Source organism: Rhipicephalus microplus, chromosome 5, assembly GCF_043290135.1.
Source record: "Rhipicephalus microplus isolate Deutch F79 chromosome 5, USDA_Rmic, whole genome shotgun sequence".
NCBI classification, from domain to species: Eukaryota; Metazoa; Arthropoda; class Arachnida; order Ixodida; family Ixodidae; genus Rhipicephalus; species Rhipicephalus microplus.
The window spans coordinates 11,161,201-11,183,149 of record NC_134704.1 but is presented as its reverse complement, the minus strand read 5'-3'; the positions used below and the strand labels follow the sequence as shown (position 1 = coordinate 11,183,149).

The window sequence follows — 21,949 nt, the reverse complement described above, 5'->3', positions numbered from 1 at the left end:
GAACAGTCCTAAACTAGCTGAAAAGCATCCCTCAAAATATTTGCACTGCCTTCTGATGTTCCAATATAACCCATTACGAGGTAACCCATGTGTCAGAGCAACACTGCACCTGTGTAGTAACTGGATAGGACAGGCGGGTACAAAGCCTGTTTTATACACTGACTTGCAAGAAACGAGGCATGTTGCTGTGATTAACCTTCGTCCTCTCTGGACTGCGCACACCTATGGTGATTACAATGCCCTGGTTTTTTGCTTTTTAACCCAGATATGTGCACAGCTATGCACTAAGCAGACTCTATGGATATTGACAAGAGACAGCCTGCTTAAAGCTACCATTTACATTTTTAAGAATTGGAATTTATAGACCATAATATATACATAGTTGGGGGGAGGAGAGTTGCTCTGGAAGCTGTATGTATTGGACATCATTGTTTCCTTGGCATGCTACGAAGGACAGTACATTATCATTACTGCATTTTACCACCACGGCTGCGTGCTGCAATTTTGTTAAATAATGAAACAAAGACACAGAGTGCATCTAAAAATTGTACTTTACATGGTTCTTTTCTTCTACAAGATGAACATGCAAAGGCAGCAGTTATGTGCAGCTGCTACATGAGTTTTTACGTCATTAGATGTGTGAGCTATGTACAGGTGTTTTACAAGGGGCACTTCATTGCATCAGTAGTGATGAGAAATATCTCCAGTGTATTCCGATATGCTGTCATAGCTGAAGTCCAAGACTGCTTTGTCATACAGCATTTGCACGGTGGCACAGCATCTTTCCTTGTCCCTTTTCAGCACTAATCCAACCTGCAAATAAAATGAACATTTGACTATTTACTGATGCTTGATGTAGGTCTATCTAATAGGAAAAAATAAATTAAATTGTTCACAACAACAATAGCGAATTTAACATCACCTGCATAGGAATAGTCAGTCATTTTTGAGAACAAGCACAATACAGTACATATAAAGTGAATATCACGGAAGTAATGTGAATAATTCGTGCACAATAGTGGTGTGCTCCATTTTTGGTACAATCGTATCGTGCAGTGCAGCGTATTAGGTGTATGGGCAACACAGAGGCACTGGCTTGGCCATAGCCAGGCAGCAAGGGAGACGTGACACACGCATTATTTGTAGCACAATGCATCTGCTATCTAGTCCAGATACATGTGTCCAAAAACATAAAACACTACACTTTTCAGTTTTAATTTCGTTTCTATGCATATGCTTTGCAGACGAAAAAATGACATTCCTTGTCAACTTACCTGCCCACAGTAGCTTCCTAACAACACAAGCACATGAGCTGGTGCCTTCCTAGGAATTACGGTTTCCAGCATTGATGCTTTGATGTCTGGAAACAATAGAGGCATTAAGGCCAGTTGAATGTGGCATTCTCAGGGAAAGCGTGAGACAGGCAAGATCAAAAGCAGAGAGGCAAAAGCAAAAAACTAGGCATGAAGGGTGAGAGGAGGAAAAGTGAATTGAATTGCTACAATACACAGTCCCCAAAAAAAACATTATGTACAAGTCCAGCAGTTTGAGTTAGTCGGATGTTCACGATCTTAAAAAATAGCACAAAAACAACGGACAAACACAAAATGACAAATGAATGCCGATTTACAACTGGTCTGTTTATCCAGAAACACGTAATATATAGCACTGACATTACAAGGAATTGTATTACGCACAGATATTCTCTTTCTCTGTGAAGAGGAAAGATTGCAGGATGCTTACACACTATCTTCGTGCACTAGAAGAGTGAAAAAGATCTGCCGAGTGAAGCAATGGCTTGTTTGTTGTTTTCATATAGATAGCTGAATAATTAGATAACTCTTACTGGCACCATAAATTGGAAGCAAGTCCTCCTTTTTGTGTGCGTGTATGTTTCTTTGTTTTTTGTGCTGTTTTTTACAATCACAAAGAAGACTGAAAAGACAAAATAAAAGGAGTGCCATAATTTTTATCATAGCACAGTTTTACCTTCCAAGATCTTGCCATCTTCTGTGTTACACATACAAGTAGTTCTTGAAGTGACATCTTCGATCGTCATCTGAAACAAAAAAAGTCAGCAATGAAGTACACCAGCTGTGATTATACAAATGTTGGAGACACACTGGTAAAATATTAAGCTAAGACTGTCTAATTATTAAAAGGCCAAAATGCAGTTAGTTTTACCACAAGCATGTAGGCTTGGTAAGACGTAAAGAAACTTAAATAATAAAAATGTGGGCAGCATAATCATGCATCTTCCAGGCCAATTTACAATTAAGATGGGCTCCGGAAAAAAAGTTTTATCAATATGTAGCCTAGGGCAATGAAATTTTTCCTGTATATGTAGACTTTTATGGTGATTTCAGATATGTATTACTAGTTCCATAGCAAATTGCACAGTTTTTGTTTGACGTTTTTTGTTCCATGACAATAAATAAAGCACAGTTCGTTTTGGACAAACTTGTTATGTCACTACACTTTTATCGTGATAAGCCATTAAAGGAACAGGGTAAGCAAAAATATTTTTAAAAGTTATTGTTTTCTTTTTGCGCAGTTTGAAATCTGCAGCCTTTTCTGAATCAGAATGAGTCATTTTTTTATGTGTGTGACTTTTTTCTGTCTAAAAATCACATATTTCGAGACCTATGCGACGCTCTGCTGCACCCCCCTCATGTATGCTGCACCTGAGCGCACACGTGGGCAGCTAAAAACGTGCCAAAATGAAGGGCATTAATTTTTCAACAAGTTTAGTGGGAATAATATTTAGTCTGGCAGCAAGTGCTTCATCTGCCGAGTCAATGTTCAGTTACTTTGCGGTGTTTTCTTTTTTTTTTGCACGTGTTGTTTGTAGTGTTCCAAAAGTATTATTGATTGATATGTGGGGTTTAAAGGCCCAAAACCACCATATGATTATCAGAGACACTGTAGTAGAGGTCTCCGGATGTTTCGACCACCTGGAGTTCTTTAACATGCACCCAAATCTGAGCACACGGGCCTACAGTTCCAAAAGTATTATGGTTTAGCCATTAAAAGAAATATAGGCAGCTTATAGGACATAAAACACTGCCTGGGCCAAATATTTCCACATGACATTAACGGATACCAATCTATCCCACAGCTTTTGCCCGAAGGACACCCACAGCTTTTGCCCGAAGGACACTGATACTTGGCGTATATTCAACAAAACCCAGTTCAGTGGTGAACCATACGTTCACAAAGAACACCTTTCAGCACCTGTTCTAGAGGCAGTTAACCGATTTATGAGCAACTTGCTAATCCCGAATTACTTGCGAAATGCCTCTATGGGAAAACTCTAAATCCCAACAAGTCGTTTAACAATGTTGAGTGGAAGCGCGCTCCGAAAAACGTGTTTCTCGGACAAATACACTCAAAATATACAATCGTAATGGTGTAACCACCTTTAATGATGGCAATTTGGCTCATGTGAATGTGCTTAACTCGTTTGAAATTTCGCCAGGTCCTCACATAGTGTGTGCACTTGACCTGCGTTGACAGTACTTCGTGGACAGGACCGCGAAGCAGGCGACAAAGGAGGCCCGCCAGGCCAGACGCCTCAACTCAAAAAGAAAAAGTGATATTGGTGATGAATATATGGCTGGTGCCTATTAAAAATGTCCTCGAAATGGGGTTATTTTGTGGTACATTTGAAATAAAGCATATTTTCACTTCAAATGCAACTACCTCAAAAGATGCTTTTTTTTTACTTATGTAACTTTTTCTCAGCAACCACTGTATCTAGAAACATGAATTTCAGCCAGTATTTAGAGAACGTGCTAGAGAATCTACTGAAGCAGAATTATTGTTGTGTGAGAAAGTACTTTTTTCTAACACGACATGTAATACCGATTAAAGGGTGATAATTAGGCACCTCAAGTTAAAAAATTTAAAAAATTACCATTACAAGTTTCAAATATAATTCTGCTTCAGTAAGAACAGGAATGGCTTATGATCACAATGATAGTAAAATAATTACAGTAGACTCAGTAAACAGAAATCTGTTAAACGGAACTACTGCTTAGAGAAAACTATTTTCCCTCCAATGCTTGGTTTCAGGCTTGTATTCTGCACCCATGTTAACCTCTCAGTAAATGGCACTCCTGCTAAATGGAACATATTTTTCCGGTCCCTTCAGGTTCCGTTTACAGAGACTCTAGTGTACTTTAACATTTATGGTTATAAAGAAAAAGGTACATAAAGTTGGCCTAAAGTACATGGCAGGTATAGGGCTGACCCTGTTTCCTTAGTGGCTCATATTGCTCCAAATTAACAGTATAACGGAAATAACTATCAAGAAAGAGCATATAAGACACTTCTATAGACTAGAAAATTGCATTGGCACAGCTCTTAGAATCCTACACTCACACTAACTGCTTGCTTTATGTTCGTAATAAGTGTACAAGTGATATCAAGTTAAAAAAGATACTTGCACCCTTCACACATGGGCGAAATTTTATCTTGATCTGACCATCGAAAGCACTAAAGACATGATGTCTAAACTCAAAAAGTTGCCCGAAAATAGATTTTGAAAAAAAAAAAAGCTTATTTTAGAGGTATAAGTCAAAGCTCATCTATGTGAGAAACACAAGTTTTTAAACATTATTTTTTGCATCATGAGACCTTGCCAATCATTGTTATTTTGAGCATGTGGCATTTGTGGACTTTAGATGCAATAGCAAGCAGCAAGGGACAATTTCCAGGGACCCTAGAAAATGAGTTCATTTTTAGTTTTTAGTAGCCACCTTGTGCTTTTTAAAAGCAATTTTAACAGGCTTGAAGATTAATTACAATCTTTAGTTTTTTGTAGTGAAAGTAAAGAAACTAAACTTATGAAAGCAAATTAAAATTAAATTGAATTGAAATTGAATTGAAAATTAAATTGAAAGCAAATTTTGAAGTCTTGCCAGAATTCGATTTGAGAGAAATCACAAAATGAATAAATTCTGGAGCCAGAACCATGAGGCACGCTGTAGTGTCAGACTACAGATATGCATTCACCATCTTGGTTTCTTTAATGTAATACTCAGGCTCATTTGCAGACCATTATCTGCACAAAAGCATACAATATGTACAATAATACCATGAAATACTTGTTCTCAAAATGTCATCCTTCGAAATTAGTTTCCTAAAGGCAATACTAACATTTACTTACTCCACACATATTAAATCAAATTTACTAATAGCTGACTAACTTCCAGAAGAGTTAAAACTCAATTATTTTATTTTAGTGCTCCAAAGAAAAGCAAAATATTAGAAAATGACTCATTCTATTTCAAATACTTTGTCATACAAAAATGTGACCCAGAAAAAGAAATTTTTAAAAAGGCAAATGAAAAGACCGCCACTAACCTTTGTGTTGTAGTACTTTCCATCCTTGTACTTGCGGTCAATGAAGCGGACTCTTATTTGTGGCCGAAGCCAGAACTGCTCTTTTCGCTTGGGTGACCTATTATGTAGCAGCAAATAACAATTAGTACAAGAATAAGTAGCATGCTTGAATAACATAACCACTAGTAGGTGAGTTCTACTCTTCTACTCCCTCATTTCTTACAAACTTTTTTTAATAAAATGAACTTGACTGCTCAGTACATTCTCGCTTGACTCCAAACGAGTCTCGGCTAGAAAAGTGCTTAAGGGGAAACATGAGTATTTAAGATTAGTTCTGAATTCGAGATCGATTTTTGATCACACTTGAGTTCACATATATTTGTGGATTGATTTCAATTACACATATGAATTATTTTTCTAAATTGAGAGTTACAAAGTACCAAGTCAGCAATAATTTGAAATATATACTAATATACACAACAAAACAAGAATAAATATTCAAAACACATCTGAACAAAAGTTATGATAAATTGGCAAAACAAATGTTTGTTTCGCCAAGCAAACTCAACAGGTAATTATTTACAGGCCCCTCGCTATCAACCAGTTTCATTATGAGAGAGTTCCAAGCAAGAACGACAAGCCAAGGGGTACAAATATTGCTACCTAGCGTGTGCAGCTCTCGACTACATCAGCACACAGAACTGTGACACTGTTCCGCACGGTCCCCATGAAAAAGTTCCTTCAAATAGGAAACGAGACTGCAGTATTGCCAAATACAAAACTTTCAATGTGTGCGTCGCGACCACGCACGTGTGACCAGCTGCCGAGAAGTACAAACTGCTGGAACAAATTTGGCAAAAAAAAAATGGCGGCTATGACGTCATCGTAACTTGTTTTATTGACTCCAGCGTGGTAATGTGAGGAAAGTAAGGGAGTCCTCACGGGGTCCCTTTTTCCAGTGTCAATACCTTCGAAATTCGTGTAAAATACCTTCCAAGCTATATTTGCTGTAGATATTTTGCAGATAATATACACATGCTCACGAGAATTGATCCCACAGGCTATCTCGGTCGCAAAACTTTGTGTCAGTACTCCTTTAACAAAAGTCCACTGTACTACATCCAGTCACTTCAACTGGGTGCACATTTTTATGAGTTGGTACAACTGCACAGTACAGAACACGTTAGTAATCACATTCACTTTTCTGTGATGTTCAATATAATGTTACGGGAAGGAGATTGACTCAGAGGGGTAGTCACTGATGTATTTACAGCCGGTTAGGCGAGCAGCGCCAGCCACAAATATTAGCTCGTGCCAGTCTATCTGCTTTGTCTTCTTCAGCTCCATGCACTGGCATGTAGCATGACTCCCGGTGGTGAAGGCACCGTCCCGGAGCTTTAAAGGTCGTTATCTGACGCATTATTGTAGGGCTTGATCCGCGAGACGTGTACGATATCACTGGGCCGCATAGTAGATGATGATGGACAGATGGGGCTGATCTCGTAGGTGACAGGTGTTACTTGACGCAATATACGGTAGGGTCCCGTGTAATGAGACAGAAGTTTTTCGGATAGGCCCAGCCGACGATGAGGGGACCAGAGTAAAACGAGGGTACCGGGAGCGAAATGTACATCTCTATGTTCCGCATCGTACCGACGGCATTGGTTGGTTTGCGACGCCATCAGCCGAGCGCGAGCGAGCTGACGGGCATGATCGGCTTGCCCAATCCCGTCGCGGGCATACTCGCTGGTGGACGAGGTGTGAGCTGAGATGACCGTGTCCAGTGGTAAAGTAGGCTCTCTTCCGTACATTAAGCAGAATGGCGAAAAGCCCGCTGTGTCGAGACGGGATGAATTATACGCGAAAGTTGCGTAGGGTAAGGCAAGGTCCCAGTCTCGGTGGTCGGGCGACACGTACATAGCGAGCATATTTGTTAAAGTGCGGTTGAATCGTTCCGTGAGGCCGTTTGTTTGAGGGTGGTAAGCGGTTGTCAGTGTGTGTTGCGTGGAACAAGAACGCAGAATGTCGGCGATGACTTGGGATAGAAATGTACGGCCACGGTCTGTGAGAAGCTGTCTCGAAGCACCGTGAATCACTATAACGTCCCGTAACAAGAAGTCAGCGACGTCGGTTGCACAGCTGGTCGGTAGAGCTCGCGTAATAGCGTAGCGTGTAGCGTAGTCTGTAATAACAGCTATCCATTTGTTTCCTAATGTTGATGTGGGAAAAGGACCAAGCAGGTCTAACCCAACACAGTAAAATGGTTCCGCGGATATGTCAATTGGTTGAAGATGGCCAGCGGGTAGCAGCGACGGTGTTTTACGACGTTGGCATAGGTCACACGTGGCAACGTATCGGCGTACCGAACGAGCAAGGCCTGGGCAGAAAAAACGGCACCGGACGCACTCGTACGTGCGGGATACGCCAAGGTGTCCAGCCGTGGGAGCGTTGTGAAGTTCGGTGAGAACACAGCGGTGCAAATGCTTAGGCACAAGAATGAGAAGGTCGGGCCCGTCTAGTCGGAAATTGCGACAGTATAGCACACCCTTTTGAATGACAAAGTAGCGGACGGAAGCATCATTTGTGGAGGATTCCATACGGCTGATGATGTCAAGCAGCTCTGGATCACGCTTCTGTTCTTTCCCAATATTAAGGAAGTCGGACACTGACAAGATAGAGTTCTCCGTGGGCTCGTCAGTGTCCTCAGGATCGTCGACAGGGTACCGGGAGAGGCAATCGGCATCACGGTGTAGGCGGCCAGATTTGTAGACCACCGAATAGGAAAACTCTTGCAGGCGCAAAGCCCAGCGACCAAGGCGGCCTGATGGATCTTTCAGAGAGTTGAGCCAGCAGAGTGCGTGGTGGTCGGTAACTACCGAAAATGGGTGTCCGTATAAATAAGGTCGAAATTTCGCCACTACCCATACAAGAGCCAAGCACTCACGCTCTGTTATCGAATAGTTACGTTCAGGGCCGGATAGGAGGCGGCTAGCATATGCAATAACGCAATCATGGCCATGTTGTTTTTGAGCCAGCACTGCACCAATGCCATGCCCATTTGCATCTGTATGGATTTCCGTAGGGGCAGTAGGGTTGAAGTGTGCCAGAATCGGAGGGGTAGTGAGTAGAGGGACGAGAGTCGAGAACGCAGAAGCCTCTTCGGAGCCCCATGAAAACGGTACTTCTTTCTTGAGGAGCTGCATAAGCGGCCTCGCTATGTGCGCAAAATTTTTCACGAAGCGTCGGAAGTAGGAGCATAGTCCGATAAAGCTGCGTACTTCCTTCGCAGATCGTGGTACAGGAAAGTTTTTGACGGCGCTGATTTTTGCCGGGTCTGGTTGTACACCGTTGGTGTCTACTAAATGGCCAAGAACTGTGATTTGATGGCGTCCAAAGTGACATTTGGACAAGTTGAGCTGCAGGCCAGCGCGACGGAAGATTCCCAGGATGGCCGAGAGGCGCTCTATGTGAGTTTCAAATGTCGGTGAAAAGACGATGACGTCGTCCAAGTAGCACAAACAGGTAGACCATTTGAATCCTCTGAGCAGGGAGTCCATCATTCGTTCTAAGGTGGCTGGAGCGTTACAAAGGCCGAAGGGCATGACCTTGAACTGATATAGGCCATCGGGGGTGATGAATGCCGTCTTTTCACGGTCCATTTCATCTACCTCTATCTGCCAGTAGCCGGAACGAAGGTCTATGGAGGAAAAATAGTGGGACCCATAGAGGCAATCAAGCGCATCATCTATTCGTGGCAGAGGGTAGACGTCTTTTTTGGTAATTTTGTTTAGGTGTCGATAATCCACACAGAAACGCCATGCACCGTCTTTCTTGCGGACTAGCACTACAGGAGAAGCCCAAGGACTGCAGGATGGCTCAGTGATGTCCTTGGCGAGCATTTTGTCGACCTCACTTTGGATGATGTGACGCTCGGCCGCAGACACCCGATATGAACGCCTATGAATAGGATGCTCATTACCAGTGTTTACGCGGTGGCTCACACCGGTAGCTTTCCCCAACGGACGGCCGCTGATGTCAAAAACGTCAATGTAGGACAGCAGAACCCGGTGGAGCTCATCAGTCTGCTGCAGCGTTAAGTTGGACGCGATCATCGAAGTAATAGCGCGGTCGGAGCAAGTGGCAGATTGATGTTGAGCGTGAGGGTCAGAAGGGGCAGCCATCGCGAAAACATCTACCGCATTGTCTTCTAAGGCGCAGAGCGACGCCAAAGAGATCCCTTGTGGCAAAACTTGAGGTGTCAAGCTAAAGTTCACAACTGGGAGGTACGTAGAATTTCCTGCGACGGACAGAATGGTGTGCGGTAATGTAATGCCACGGCTTATGAGAACATCGGTGATAGGGGTCAGAACATAGTCACCGTCGGGAACTGGTGGTATTGAGACGAGCTCTATGTAGGTCAGTGTCTGTGGAGGGAAGCGCGCGTGTCCGGTTGTGCAGAGGCGACTCGGCCGTTGTGTAAGAGGTTCTGTTGCGGGCAAGTGTAGACGGAGCGTACTGGTCGAACAGTCTATGAGGGCAGAATGCGCGGACAGGAAGTTGAGGCCTAAGATTACCTCGTGGGGGCATTTATCAAGGACGGTGAAGAGAACAACTGTGTGTCGATCCGCAATGCTCACACGAGCGGAGCACATTCCAACGATAGATGCTATTCCACCATCCGCAACACGGACGAACTGAGTGGTCGCAGGTGTGAGAACCTTCCTGAGCTTGCGGCAACAATCACTCGTCATCACGGAAAGTTGGGCGCCGGTGTCGACAAGAGCAGTGACATGCCGTGTACTTGTACGTCTATGAGGTTCCGTTTTGTCGGTATCGTCAAAAGAGGATTTTCGGTCAGTCCAAGCGATGCAGCGCCGCCTCCGGGGGCTGCAACGCTTAGTTTTCCGTCGGGGAACCTCATGGGAAAGCGGGAGAAGATGGTCGGCGGGGCTGTGGAGAACGAGACTGGCGACGTTGGGGGGATGGAGAGCGGGAGTAGCGGTGTTCAGGAGCAGGTTCCTGGCAAAATGGTCGCGGCTGGTCTCATGGCGATAGGCAGGACGTGCATAGAAGGGAGGAGAGGACAGTTGTGCAGGAAGACCCCAGCGACTTCTGCAATGGCGAGAAATGTGCCCGATTCTGTGACAGGAGAAGCATATCGGCTTGTCATCGTGTGTTCGTCATGCGGACGGATTACGGAACGTTGAGGGAGAGCCGGTCGGGAAGGGACGTGCAGGCGTGTATCGGGGCTGGTAGTCGGTGCGGGGAGGCGGTGAGATAGAGTGAATTCCCAAGCTAGCGATTTTTTCCTGCCGGATGACTGCTTGAATGAGAGGCAACGTAATTGGCGGAGAGGGGTCAGGGGACGTTGGTGCCACCTTAGCTGGAGCAGCCGCTTCGAGCTCCCGCCTGACGATTCGCGTCAAGTTGTCACAGGTGTCTGGTGGATGATATGTGCCGAGACACGAGGACGTCACAGTGGTGTTCGGGAGGCGCTGGAACTGATGGGAGATGCGTCTGCTTTTTAGCTTGTTGGAACCGGCGGCATTCTTGAATGATCGCATCAGATGACACATTGTTGAGTACCAACAAGTTGAATGCATCATCGGCGATACCCTTTAGGATATGCGCAACTTTTTCAGGTTCAGACATATTTTTGTCAGCTTGGCAGCATAGTGAAAGGACAGCCTGAATATAACCGATGCAGGGCTCCGTGAAGATTGTGGGCGAGTCGACAACTCATTTTTCGCAGCTTCACGACGACCAGAGATGTTGCCAAAAAGCTCACGGATCTTTGCCTTGAAGCTGTCCCAGCTTGTTATGTCATGCTCGTGGTTATCAAACCGAACACGAGGGGTTCCGTCGAGATAAAATATGACGTTTGCGAGCATTAGAGTGGGATGCCACCTGTAAGTGGCGCTGACGCATTCGTAGAGGCGTAGCCACTGGTCGACGTCGGAACCCTCGCTGCCCGGGAACACGCCGGGGTCTTTGAGCGCGGGAAGCGTCACGAAAGTTGTTGCGGGCGCTGGGTTGACAGGTCGGGCAGAAGGGGGAGCGACCGAAGAGGATGTAGCCGAGTCTTGAGTGGTCATGTTGTAAGCCGCGAGAGAGCGTCCGCTTCGGAGTTCCGTGGCGAGGACGGGGATCGCACAACTCCACCAAATATGTTACGGGAAGGAGACTGACTCAGAGGGGTAGTCACTGATGTATTTACAGCCGGTTAGGCGAGCAGTGCCAGCCACACAGATTAGCTCGTGCCAGTCTATCTGCTTTGTCTTCTTCAGCTCCAAGCACTGGCACGTAGCAATATACACTTAAACCTCATTATAACAAAGTTGCATCTTACCCGAAAATAAGTTTCTTATATCCAAAAATTTGTTAACAAGGTATATTCCTGACACTATATCTATGGCACGACCATTTTCTATTTACTTTATTAAAACCGATATTTCGTTATACACCGTATTTACTCGATTCTACCGCGCCCTCGATTGTAACGCGCACCCGATTTCCACCGCGAAAAAAAAAAAAAAACGTAAGACATCGATTGCAACGCGCACCCATTTTTCTCGCTGGCCTGCACGATCACACCACTCGAAAAAAAAAAAAAAAATCGACTTCTTTCGGGAGCGTCTTCCATTTAAATATGAGGTACGGGCGAAGCTTGTGCCCATCTGACGTCTAACAGAGCATTGCCGTCACTGTAGTTTTACCGTGGACCGATGTCAGCACGCGAACTTGCTTCGCCCCCTTCTCGACGGTTGTGGTGCCAGGCATGTCGAAGTAAAGAGGCGTCTGATCGGCATTCCCAATTTGCCCAAGCATGTAGCCGTTGTTGCACCGCAAGTTTAGAACGAACCTCTGAAAACTGTGAAGCTTTTCATCGTACTCCTCCGCAAAACTTTTCGCGTATGCATGCACCCCTTCGGAGGGAAAAGCCTTTCCTCTTCATAAAGTTAGTTAGCCAGCACCTGCTCGCTTTAAACTGGCTCCGCATTAGACCTTTTTCTAAGACCAATTGCATAGCCCGCACTTGGAGCAGTTCTGTCGTCACGGGCCGCTGTGCCGCTCGCTGCTCAAGTACATACTCGCCAAGCAGCTCTTTAATTTGCGGAAACCGACCCTGCTGTGGTCCATTGAAGCCTTTGCGTGAAGCTTTGCTGTCGACAATCTTCTGCTTTTGTTTCCGCCGGTCCCGCACGCACGTTTCGGGAACTCCGAACGACCGCGATGCGGCCCGATTTCCGTCCGTTTCTGCACACGCGATGACTTTTCTTTTAAAAGCGGCATCGTGGTGCACTCGAGTTTTCGTAGTCGGCCCTTCCACGCCGTCGATGCTAATGCACTACTAGATGAACTCCTCAGCACACGTACGAAGTGCCGCACATGGGAAGCACATAGGCAGAAATGGCCGACGCGCCATGCCGACGCACATAGGGGGCGGCCATTTTGAACTTGCCGATGGCAATAGATTGACCGTAATTTTTTTGTTCGTACTCGATTCTAACGCGCATGCGATTTATGAACTGGCTTAACCGGAAAAAAGGTGCGCGTTAGATTCGAGTAATTACGGTATATCTATCCATGTTTGTTATATCGACGTTTGAGTTTACTATTTCCTAGACTAGGTATAGTACTCGTAGTCCCGAATGCACATCTTATAAAGGTAGCAGCATCGGCTTGTTTGCGCAGCATCGTTAATGAGGGAATTGAAGCGCTAAAAGGATGATGTGGACAAATGATTGATGAGCGCCCATTGTTTATCTACGCTCGTCCACATAGTCCGTTTAGCCTTCCACCCCCCTTAGTAATCTCCTTTTGTTTTTTGCACTGAGTCATACAGATTAAGTGTTTCTAATACTGACCTGGATCGCTCTCTCTTTTCAGCCGACTTGGACGATTCCCGTTGTTTTTCAACTCTGGACCTCTTGTGCGGCGTGTGCTTTTCGCGCTCGTCTCGTCTCTTCTCGGCCACTACTTCTTCCTGTGCTTCATGCTTTTTCTTGTAGTCATCATATTTTTCTTTGTCTATCGACGAACAGGGAAAGGAATGCATAAAGCTTGAAAGGGCACATGGCTGTTATAAACGCCTATTACACATGAAACTAACAGGTTAGACATGAATTCCGTACATCAAAATATACTGCTATTTTCCAGGACACGTTTTTCACAAGTTCCAGACCACGCTGCCACAGAATAATGTGGGATCCTGGAAACTTCTGACCACCCCTGTACATATGCATTCCTTAATCCCAAATACAGTTGAACCCCTTTATAAGATACATCAACTGAGGAACATTTCGTGTCTCTTATATCAGGTGTCTCTAATCAGCAAGGTACCATGTTCTCATTTTCTTGTTAAGCCCTATTTCAATGTAAGCCCACTGGCGTTTCTTATAAGTACCCAATTGTCTCTTTCATCAGTGTCTCTTGAAAAAAGGTTCCACTGTAGTTGAAATAAAGATGAGCAAGAAGCTCATACCACGAATAAAAATGTATTTTTCTTAGATTAAATATTTCCAGGGCTTTCAAACTGTCTAGCAATTATTCCTAGCTTCGACATCTGACAACCGATCTATCTGATCTATATCTGGCACATGAACAGCATCCAAAGTGAAACAATCAGTGCCTGGCTTACTTGCAGCAGAGAAACCAGCGCATACGCTCACAGCATAATCGCTGTGTATGTGAGCATAAGAAAACTCTGGGTGAACACTAGGTTTGTATGAATACTCGAATATTCGAACAGCTAATGCAGTATTTGAATTTGATTTTAATCGAATTTAAATTATTGAAATTTTTGAATTATTTGGGAATAACTAATAGGTGCATATTAGCCCTAGTGTACACACTGTTAAGGTGGTTTCAGTGCAGTGATGTTTCAGCAGCCGTAAAAACACATAATCGGGAGAAATCTACACCGCAGTGAAACACCACTTCAAGGTTAAATCAAGATATTAATAACCCATTGATTCATTTTTCACTTTAAAAGCTCGATATGGCAACCTATAGACTCTAAATACATAACATTTTAAAACATAAAATACCCTGCAGGCTATAACTTGCATTCTACCGAAAGTCAAATCCTGCTACTAATCGAAGTTGTTTCCACTTCTTTTGATGCAAAAAAAATGGCATTTGCACAGGCCTCGTTTCAACTTCAAAAAAGTGTTGTCTAGGTTAGTTTGGTCATGACAAATATGCCCCTTTTTCTTCATTATATGTAATATATATACTAATCTAATTTAATTTGAAGTCATTAACCAAAATCACTATTTGCTTCAAATTCGCTTCAAACCTGAAATTCACTATTCGCACAAGTCTAATGAACAACCATCAAGAAAGAGCTCACGAGTGAGACAATTTTGAAGAGAATAATTTTAGAAGTTTCCCATTGATGGCTACGTTACCACTTGTTCACTCGGCAGCTTCTTAATTGAAGGTCATCATTACCGTCGACGAGCTATTTCAGATTATTTTCGTCTTTTAAGCAAAAACTGTAATAATAAAACCTGTCATGAAAAAATAACTAAGCACCACTAAAACTCGATTTTATGGCACCCAATTTTATGAATTTCCCAATTGAACGTGTAAATTCGGATTTCCACCGCACTTGCCCATAGGCCTAATGCTTTTACATAATACTCAGAATAACAAAATACACTTCACTGCTGCACTCGATTTAACAATACATTACGAGGAAAAGGATGCACTGAAAAAGACATTTTTCCCAATTTATGGCATCTAAATTGTCTGCCAGTGTGCTGCCAGCATTCCAACTGGCTTCTGTGTTTTCAGAGAGCACCACAAAACTGTTGGCAAAGTGTCAAACAGGGAGTCATGCAGCGTAAACAAACAAGCAGACGACAAGATATTGGGAAGGTACGCCGCACAAGACATCTTCAATGTGGATGACAGCGGTCTGTTTTATCACATAGACGCTTTGATTTCACTGGCTAGTTAAAAGAATTATGTGCTCCCACTTCTCACGAATTGTGCACAGGCAATATGCAAGCTTTTTCACTATGCAATAAATTTGTCATGCTCTTCCTTTCACTAAACTCCCAATTTAACTAAATAATTCAGAGGTCCTGGTGACTTCAATTGATTAGCACTTTCATCAATTGGTGACTTCAATGCATTGGTGACTTCAATGCTTTTGATTAGCACTTTCATGACAGCGCCTATCCCCATCAATAGTACGTTGTCAATATTTACAACTTCAGTATTTGTCCCGTTCCGAGTGCTTGTGGCCATCTTACGCTATCCAGCGTGTAAAAGGAGAGGTATTTCATCAATTTCGCTTTTGTGTTTTTGTTTTTCATCTCGTTGGGATTTCAAAATGCCTTTCCTTATGCGCGGGTGAGCGTGAGTAGTTTCAATAATGGTGTGAACGTCGAGTGTGACCGCTTCCCGAGAACAGCATATTTCAGAGGATTCTCGAGCGTCTGGGCTGGAATCTTCAAACGACAACAGCACAAGCTCGAAAGACGACATCGACACTTTTGATTTCAGCACGGACGAGAGTTGATAAAACTGCCCTAAAACATCAGCGGTCGTCCACCGGTGAGTGCAGCTTTGTGCTCGGGCCGCGTTAAGGTTGGCGCGTGTCGATGTAAGTTGATCCAATGTGTTCTTAAGATTAGGGGCTCTTATCTTTAGGGTTTCCAGATTCTTCAGGCGGGACCACTTTTAAGCGACAGGGCAAAAAGTGCAGTTTCGTGTGCGGAGGAAGCCGGGAGTGAACCTTGGAACTGCGCTACAGTGTGCTGCGCGGCACTTCGTGAGAGCTGTCCACTTTCAGTCCGTTTTTTACTGCTCAAGTTATAGCAGAGAACAGAAAACAAATATTTTCAGTGAAACATGCCCAGCAAACTTGTGTTTTACCGCTTCGCAGAACTGCTTGGCAAGAAAAACATCACATGTAATATTATTCTATGTGCACAAAGACTTTGCATTTACAGTGCTTAGATTTACAGGATAGTCGTTTGTGTTCCTTATTCTTACATTGTATGTTTCGATTTTTGTTTATGCTTACCCTGTTCAAATTTTTTTGTTCATGTTATAATTTCTCCTCATTTGATCATTTTTTTCCTACTGTTAATAAATTTGTGGTTTTAAACTGACCTTCTTTGAAAGATAACTCTTAGCTTTACAATTTCATACCATAGACATTAACATCAGAAACTTTGGGTGCCATAAACAGTAACGTTCCCTGGACTACCTAAAAACAGCCGAATTTCTCATGGTCACCAAACTGTTAAAATATATAAAGCTGATTTTCGATTGCAGCACAATGTGGTGCTAATTGTTTATTTGTGGCTCAATGTGGATGAAATTAAAGATTTTCTCAAATGCACGATTTTTTCCCTTAAGATTTAAAAACTTCAGTGATCCGAAAACATTCTTAATTCAAAATTTACCTTAAGTAGAATAACTACTGATCACTGGGATATTTACACAAAAGACAGCATTGCAAGAGAAAAAATACATAAACGTATAATATTTTGGTAATATTTTTGGAGGTGTCTATGTCAGAAAAACTGCAGTAATAATGTTATGAAGCTTTGAACATTTTACACAAATGTCTGCGCCTAATATGTAAAACAAATTTCACATTAAAATGAGAAACAAATTTTATGACAAACATCACTCAGACAACATTATGCGAAATTATGAAGGCTATCATGGGACCAAAAAACTTTTCCCTCCGAAATATTCAAGCAATTAACTGCTTACAATACAATAAATCAGCAAGATTTCGAGTGAATACAATTGAGATGGTTGCTATATTGACTGGGAAGTTAAGTGTGGAATGACCCAACAACACAAAAACTGCTGACAGCCTGGCTTCTGTACATTGGATTTAATTGGTTATATAATAAACACTGTAACAAGAGAAACACTGTCTTAATTATAAAAGGGTTATTGAGGGCTGCATAGGCATATTTACGAGTTATATAATTGAGCTATTTTCAGACACATGCTAATAGTGATAGAATATTTATATGGCTGAAGAAGAAAGCCCACAAATTATAGAAATACCACCACACGACAACACTGCAACACACATCAGGAAGCTGCGCCCTTATATGAGCTCTACAGTTTGTGCCTGCGACAAGCAACAGCAAGCGATTGTTTAACAAATGAATTGAATTTTCACTTACTCAGTAGCTTTCCATACTTCTGGTAATCCTTTTTACTGACAAGACTGACAAAGAGCTCACTGACGGTCACTGTTTTGCCACCTAGAGCCAGCTTTACAATGACACGTGCATTCTCATCATCAAGGCCTTCCACCTGAAGAAATTGGAAGAAAAAACAATTAAGAAAATCAGCTGTAGCACTGAAAATTTTCCCACAAAAAGTTACAGCCACAGGCTCAAGATCACCACCTTTAGGACATGCTTCTGAAATGTGTCATGACGTACCACAAGCAATTTACATTACAACTACAGACAGTAGACTCGGTAAACAAAAATGACTTCAATGGAACTGCTGCCTAAATGGAACTGTCCATAATATCATTGGTTTCATACTTGAATTCCGCAGTCCTGTTCATCTCTCAGTAAACGGAACTCACATTAAACAGAATACATTTGCCTGGGCCCTTCAGGTGCCGTTTACAAGAGTTGACTGTATGTATATCAAGAAATTATTAACATAGCATTATTGTAAGAAACAAGCCAACTTTCTAAAATTTCACAGGATCTCCTACGCATTCGCTCAAGGCCAAAATCTACCCAATGTAACTCCATCATCATCATCATCAAAGCTCGAGAGGTCACATGAGTCACCGAACAATCTGCTGATGCTGATGCATTATAGCTTGACTTTTTGAAATAAGTTGGCAGCTTTTAAACCAACCACCCGCTAAACAGTTCACATAGCATGACACATGGTGGGATTCTATTCTCTTTCCATGCAATATTACCATACATCTGTTAACGTATCTGCTTGCCCTCGCCATGATGAAAGCATGTTGTTATTATTTTTTTTTTTCAGAAGTGGTTTCAAGCACTTCTGCTGCAGTATAATATTTAATAGCCATGAAGAATACTCTGCTTGATGCTAGCTCCATAACCAATTTTTATTCCACTTTCATTGGTCACTACTGTCACGTGTTTCCGTACCCCGTGCCACGCTTTGAAGGCCAGCATCTTATGAAAAGCAAGACAACAGTTACCTGCCCATAGAGGTCTTTATGTGAGCCTTCCTCAATACGGATGTAGGCTCCTGTCCTTAGGACGAGGTCCCCATCTTCCTTGGCCACAAGAGGAGGAGGCTTCGCCATTTTGCTGTCAGCCCCGAGGCCCAAACCCTTTGGTCTCAAGACAGCTTCTATTGGTTTAGCTATCCTGCAGAGATCAAACACATATCAGTTCATAAGAAATTACACACCGAATTCACATCTGTGAAGTGATAGCAGGACAAGTTTGCACTACAATAAAAATCAGTTTTTTTCAATCTACCAAGTAAGCTTCAGATGAAAAATCAGGGCAGTATTTGGCTTGTTCAACAATTAACCAGCATATTTTAGTTTCGTCACTTCCAAGCTTATTATTTTGTACTTGTGAAAACTTTTTTGTGCTAAGAGAGTATAGGCCTGGGTGTGTTGGCTTTAGGATGGTCCATCAGTAAAATGGACTGTTTCCTGCTGCTCCGTCGGTCACCATTGCTATGGGAACATGGAATGTTCTTGGCAATCTCGTTCTCAGCGTGCTCACGAATAACAACGCCGCATGTTGCATTCTTGCAGCTCCGGCCACCGGTCACTTGTGCTAATCTTTTTCGGTTGAAACTGTACATTCCAAATAAGAATAGTTAAATTGCAGCATTAATCCACATCTAATGCATTTTTTCTTTAGAATGTGCCCTGATTATTCGGTAACTTCTTTTTTGAAATAGTGCATACTGTTTCTATAAGTGGTGTGAACTCACTCAGTACAGCGAGCACCGATGGGCTTGCCTGGGTTCCACCCCATGCCCCTGAGCATGGCTAGGCCATATTCCTCAATAGGAACACTTTCATAGTCTTCTAACGTAGACTCCTCGGCTCGAAGTGACACGTCGACTTTGTCATCTGTCTCGAAGCCATCGGGGACTTTGTTCTGCATTAACAGCGGTATGCTTATGTCTTTGGTGGTTCCCTTGCTGTCCAAGTTTCCACAGTTTGCTGCTTCTGAAAAGAAACAATTTGGTGGTACCTGTTCGTCACCTTCAAATGCATTTCTTATTGCCAACTCCTACCCGTAAGCACATTTCTGTACCCCATGCAACCAGCCGTAGCCAATAAACAATGTGATGTGCCTCGTTATTTCAATAGCCATCACAACACTTCTCTGCAATTTTTGTTGCAAAAAAAACTAAATGGGAAGAAAGCAAAAAAACTTAATTGTGCATTTTTAATAAATTAATACTTCAAGCACACCAGACATGAGGGGTAGCACTAAAAGGTAAGATCACTGTAAATGTGACAGCAGTATAAATGATAATGTACCCTTTAGCTTGCTCACTTATACTTCAATCAGGTATCAGCAAACTATCTGTTTATAAACCACTGAAAGTTGCCACTCAAGTTTGGCAGTTTATGTTTCACTTTGTCCCTGTCCTTTCAGTGCCCTATCTACTTTACTCAAGCAATGAACCACCTCGCTCGGCAAGAGGTCCTGTTGCATGAGAGCCACTTTATCTTTTTCATACTAAAGACTGTGCTGCCAAAATGTCTTAAAGTGGTAGACAGTGTTCACAGAAAGTTTCAGGCACATGTGCCAAAATATTTGCATTCCTCACAACCCAACTATACTGCAGGCAATTAAAGAGGATATCCCGACTTGATCATGTAGCTGGCAAGTGCAAGTTTTCCGCTGCAAATAATCATGTTACTGGTTACACAGACATCTTATCAATACTGCACAAGATAATGTAACACATAAAAAAAAACATAGATGTCTCTTTGGCTTTATTGGAATACCTGCCTTTATATTCTCTGTGCGCATTCTTTACTGCATTTTGGGATACAACCAAGACACAGGTTTGTCAGAAGCACTGACTATTTTTTGGTCACAAAACAATTCTACCCACCGAGGATCTTAACCTACTCATAAGCACGATACCAGTGCTTACAATCACACGTGCTTGATTGCGAACTCATTTTATTCACCTACATTTTTCATTCTTTTCAAAGTCATGTAAGGAAATGTCTTAAGTGAAGCGAAAAGATGAATTAATGTAAGCATGCATTGGCACTTTATAAATCGCCTTATTGACCACATTTTCTGAAATTTTACAGGCTTTATATTTGTTGCTTCACCTGGTGTGCACTGACCAAGGGCATAGCCGCCAGAATTTTTTTTTTTTTTTTTGGGCGGGGGGGGGGGGGGGATGTACCTCCTTGATTTTGGGGACTGCACCCTCTAAATTTTTTTTTACTGTATGCCATAGCACAAAAAAAAATCGAGGGTAGGGGGCATGGTGTGCCACCCCCTGGCTATGCCACTGGCACTGACATGTGCCGTGATAAACAGAGATTTTGCTGAAGTTGTGGCACTAGTACAGTAAGCTCACATGCTTTTCATGAGATAAAACTATGGTGACATCTATCAACTCATCTGCTTAGGAAGTTGGTGTTAGGGTGACCACATGTGCGCGTTGCTAGTCACAAAACTACATACGCGACGCAAGAATCACACCAAGGAACCAGCAAAACACAAGTTGAAGTTGTCCTGATTACTTATTGTTTCGGTCAAAGAATTGATCATTCACAACTAGTAAAGACCGGAAGAAAAAGGTGCAATAAGATACCTGCAAGTATTTCTTTAATGGCTTGCTGCTCCAAGGAGAGTTCTGTTTTGTCTTCATCGGGTATATGGATGTCTCCTGCATCTTTCTGGGTACCTGATTTTTCGTTCTTTGGTACCCTCCAAACGTTGTTCTTTATAAGTGGGATAACCAGCTCTTTCTTCTCGGCCTTTGGTAGCGAACTGAAAAAAAGCGAGAAGAAAAGGCTGCAAGTGAGCTGTAGTAAATCTCTGTATTTTTACGCCCACATGTTAGAGAGGACAATATTCCAGTCGGCCTAAGCTACACATACTGCTAATGTCACTTCTGTAAGATTTCGCAGCATTGTATTGAAGACAATATCGTTCTCTTCAAAGACAATCACGATCCAAGTAAACATACGAGACGGTTTTGGTACCTTTTCACAACACTGTCGTCGACGGAAACTACGTAATCCCTTTCTTCATTGACTTCACGTTCTGTTCTACTATTTTCGCAGCTTAGTACTTTGTTCTCGACTTTTTTTGTGAATTTAAAACTGAGACTAGCTTTCTCCGCTGGGGCAGCAGCTGCCATCTTGGGAACCACGGCAGCTCAAAACGTTTCGAAATCGTAACCAGGCCTCTTCCAATTCATTTACTTTCACACGTTTCAATTTATAACATTTATTCTAAATTCAAACACTTTTATTTACCCCAAAAGTTATTTCACAAAAAATATTAAAGCTTAGTGCAACAAATTACAATATTCAACAGTAGTGTTCATGCTTGGTCACTCAGTGCCGATATGCCGCTTTATTACTTGACATCAAGCCAAGCTT

The 21,949-nt window shown here is 42.7% G+C and overlaps 1 protein-coding gene across 1 annotated transcript; it reads right to left on the bottom strand.

Annotated features, from left to right (window-relative positions):
• Positions 1-533: 533 nt before the first annotated feature.
• Positions 534-21,738, bottom strand: LOC119175020 (G-patch domain and KOW motifs-containing protein). The gene is made up of 10 exons (XM_037426183.2): positions 21,548-21,738; positions 21,154-21,332; positions 19,291-19,531; positions 18,536-18,707; positions 17,517-17,649; positions 13,215-13,377; positions 5,368-5,464; positions 1,990-2,059; positions 1,275-1,360; positions 534-813 (listed from the first exon to the last, which is right to left on the bottom strand). The coding sequence occupies exons 1-10, from the start codon at positions 21,703-21,705 to the stop codon at positions 682-684; spliced, it is 1,431 nt and encodes a 476-aa protein (XP_037282080.1). The 5' UTR covers positions 21,706-21,738; the 3' UTR covers positions 534-681.
• Between the last annotated feature and the right edge of the window lie 211 nt (positions 21,739-21,949).

What these genes read in the sequence shown, in the direction of transcription:
- LOC119175020 (XM_037426183.2), bottom strand. Translation starts at nt 21,705, where the DNA reads ATGGCAGCTGCTGCCCCAGCGGAGAAAGCTAGTCTCAGTTTTAAATTC. An exon ending in ATCGGTGCTCGCTGTACTGA is followed by an intron (nt 18,708 to 19,290) that starts GTGAGTTCACAC and finishes TGATCTCTGCAG; the next exon opens with GATAGCTAAACCAATAGAAG. An exon ending in GAAGTATGGAAAGCTACTGA is followed by an intron (nt 13,378 to 17,516) that starts GTAAGTGAAAAT and finishes GTTCGTCGATAG; the next exon opens with ACAAAGAAAAATATGATGAC.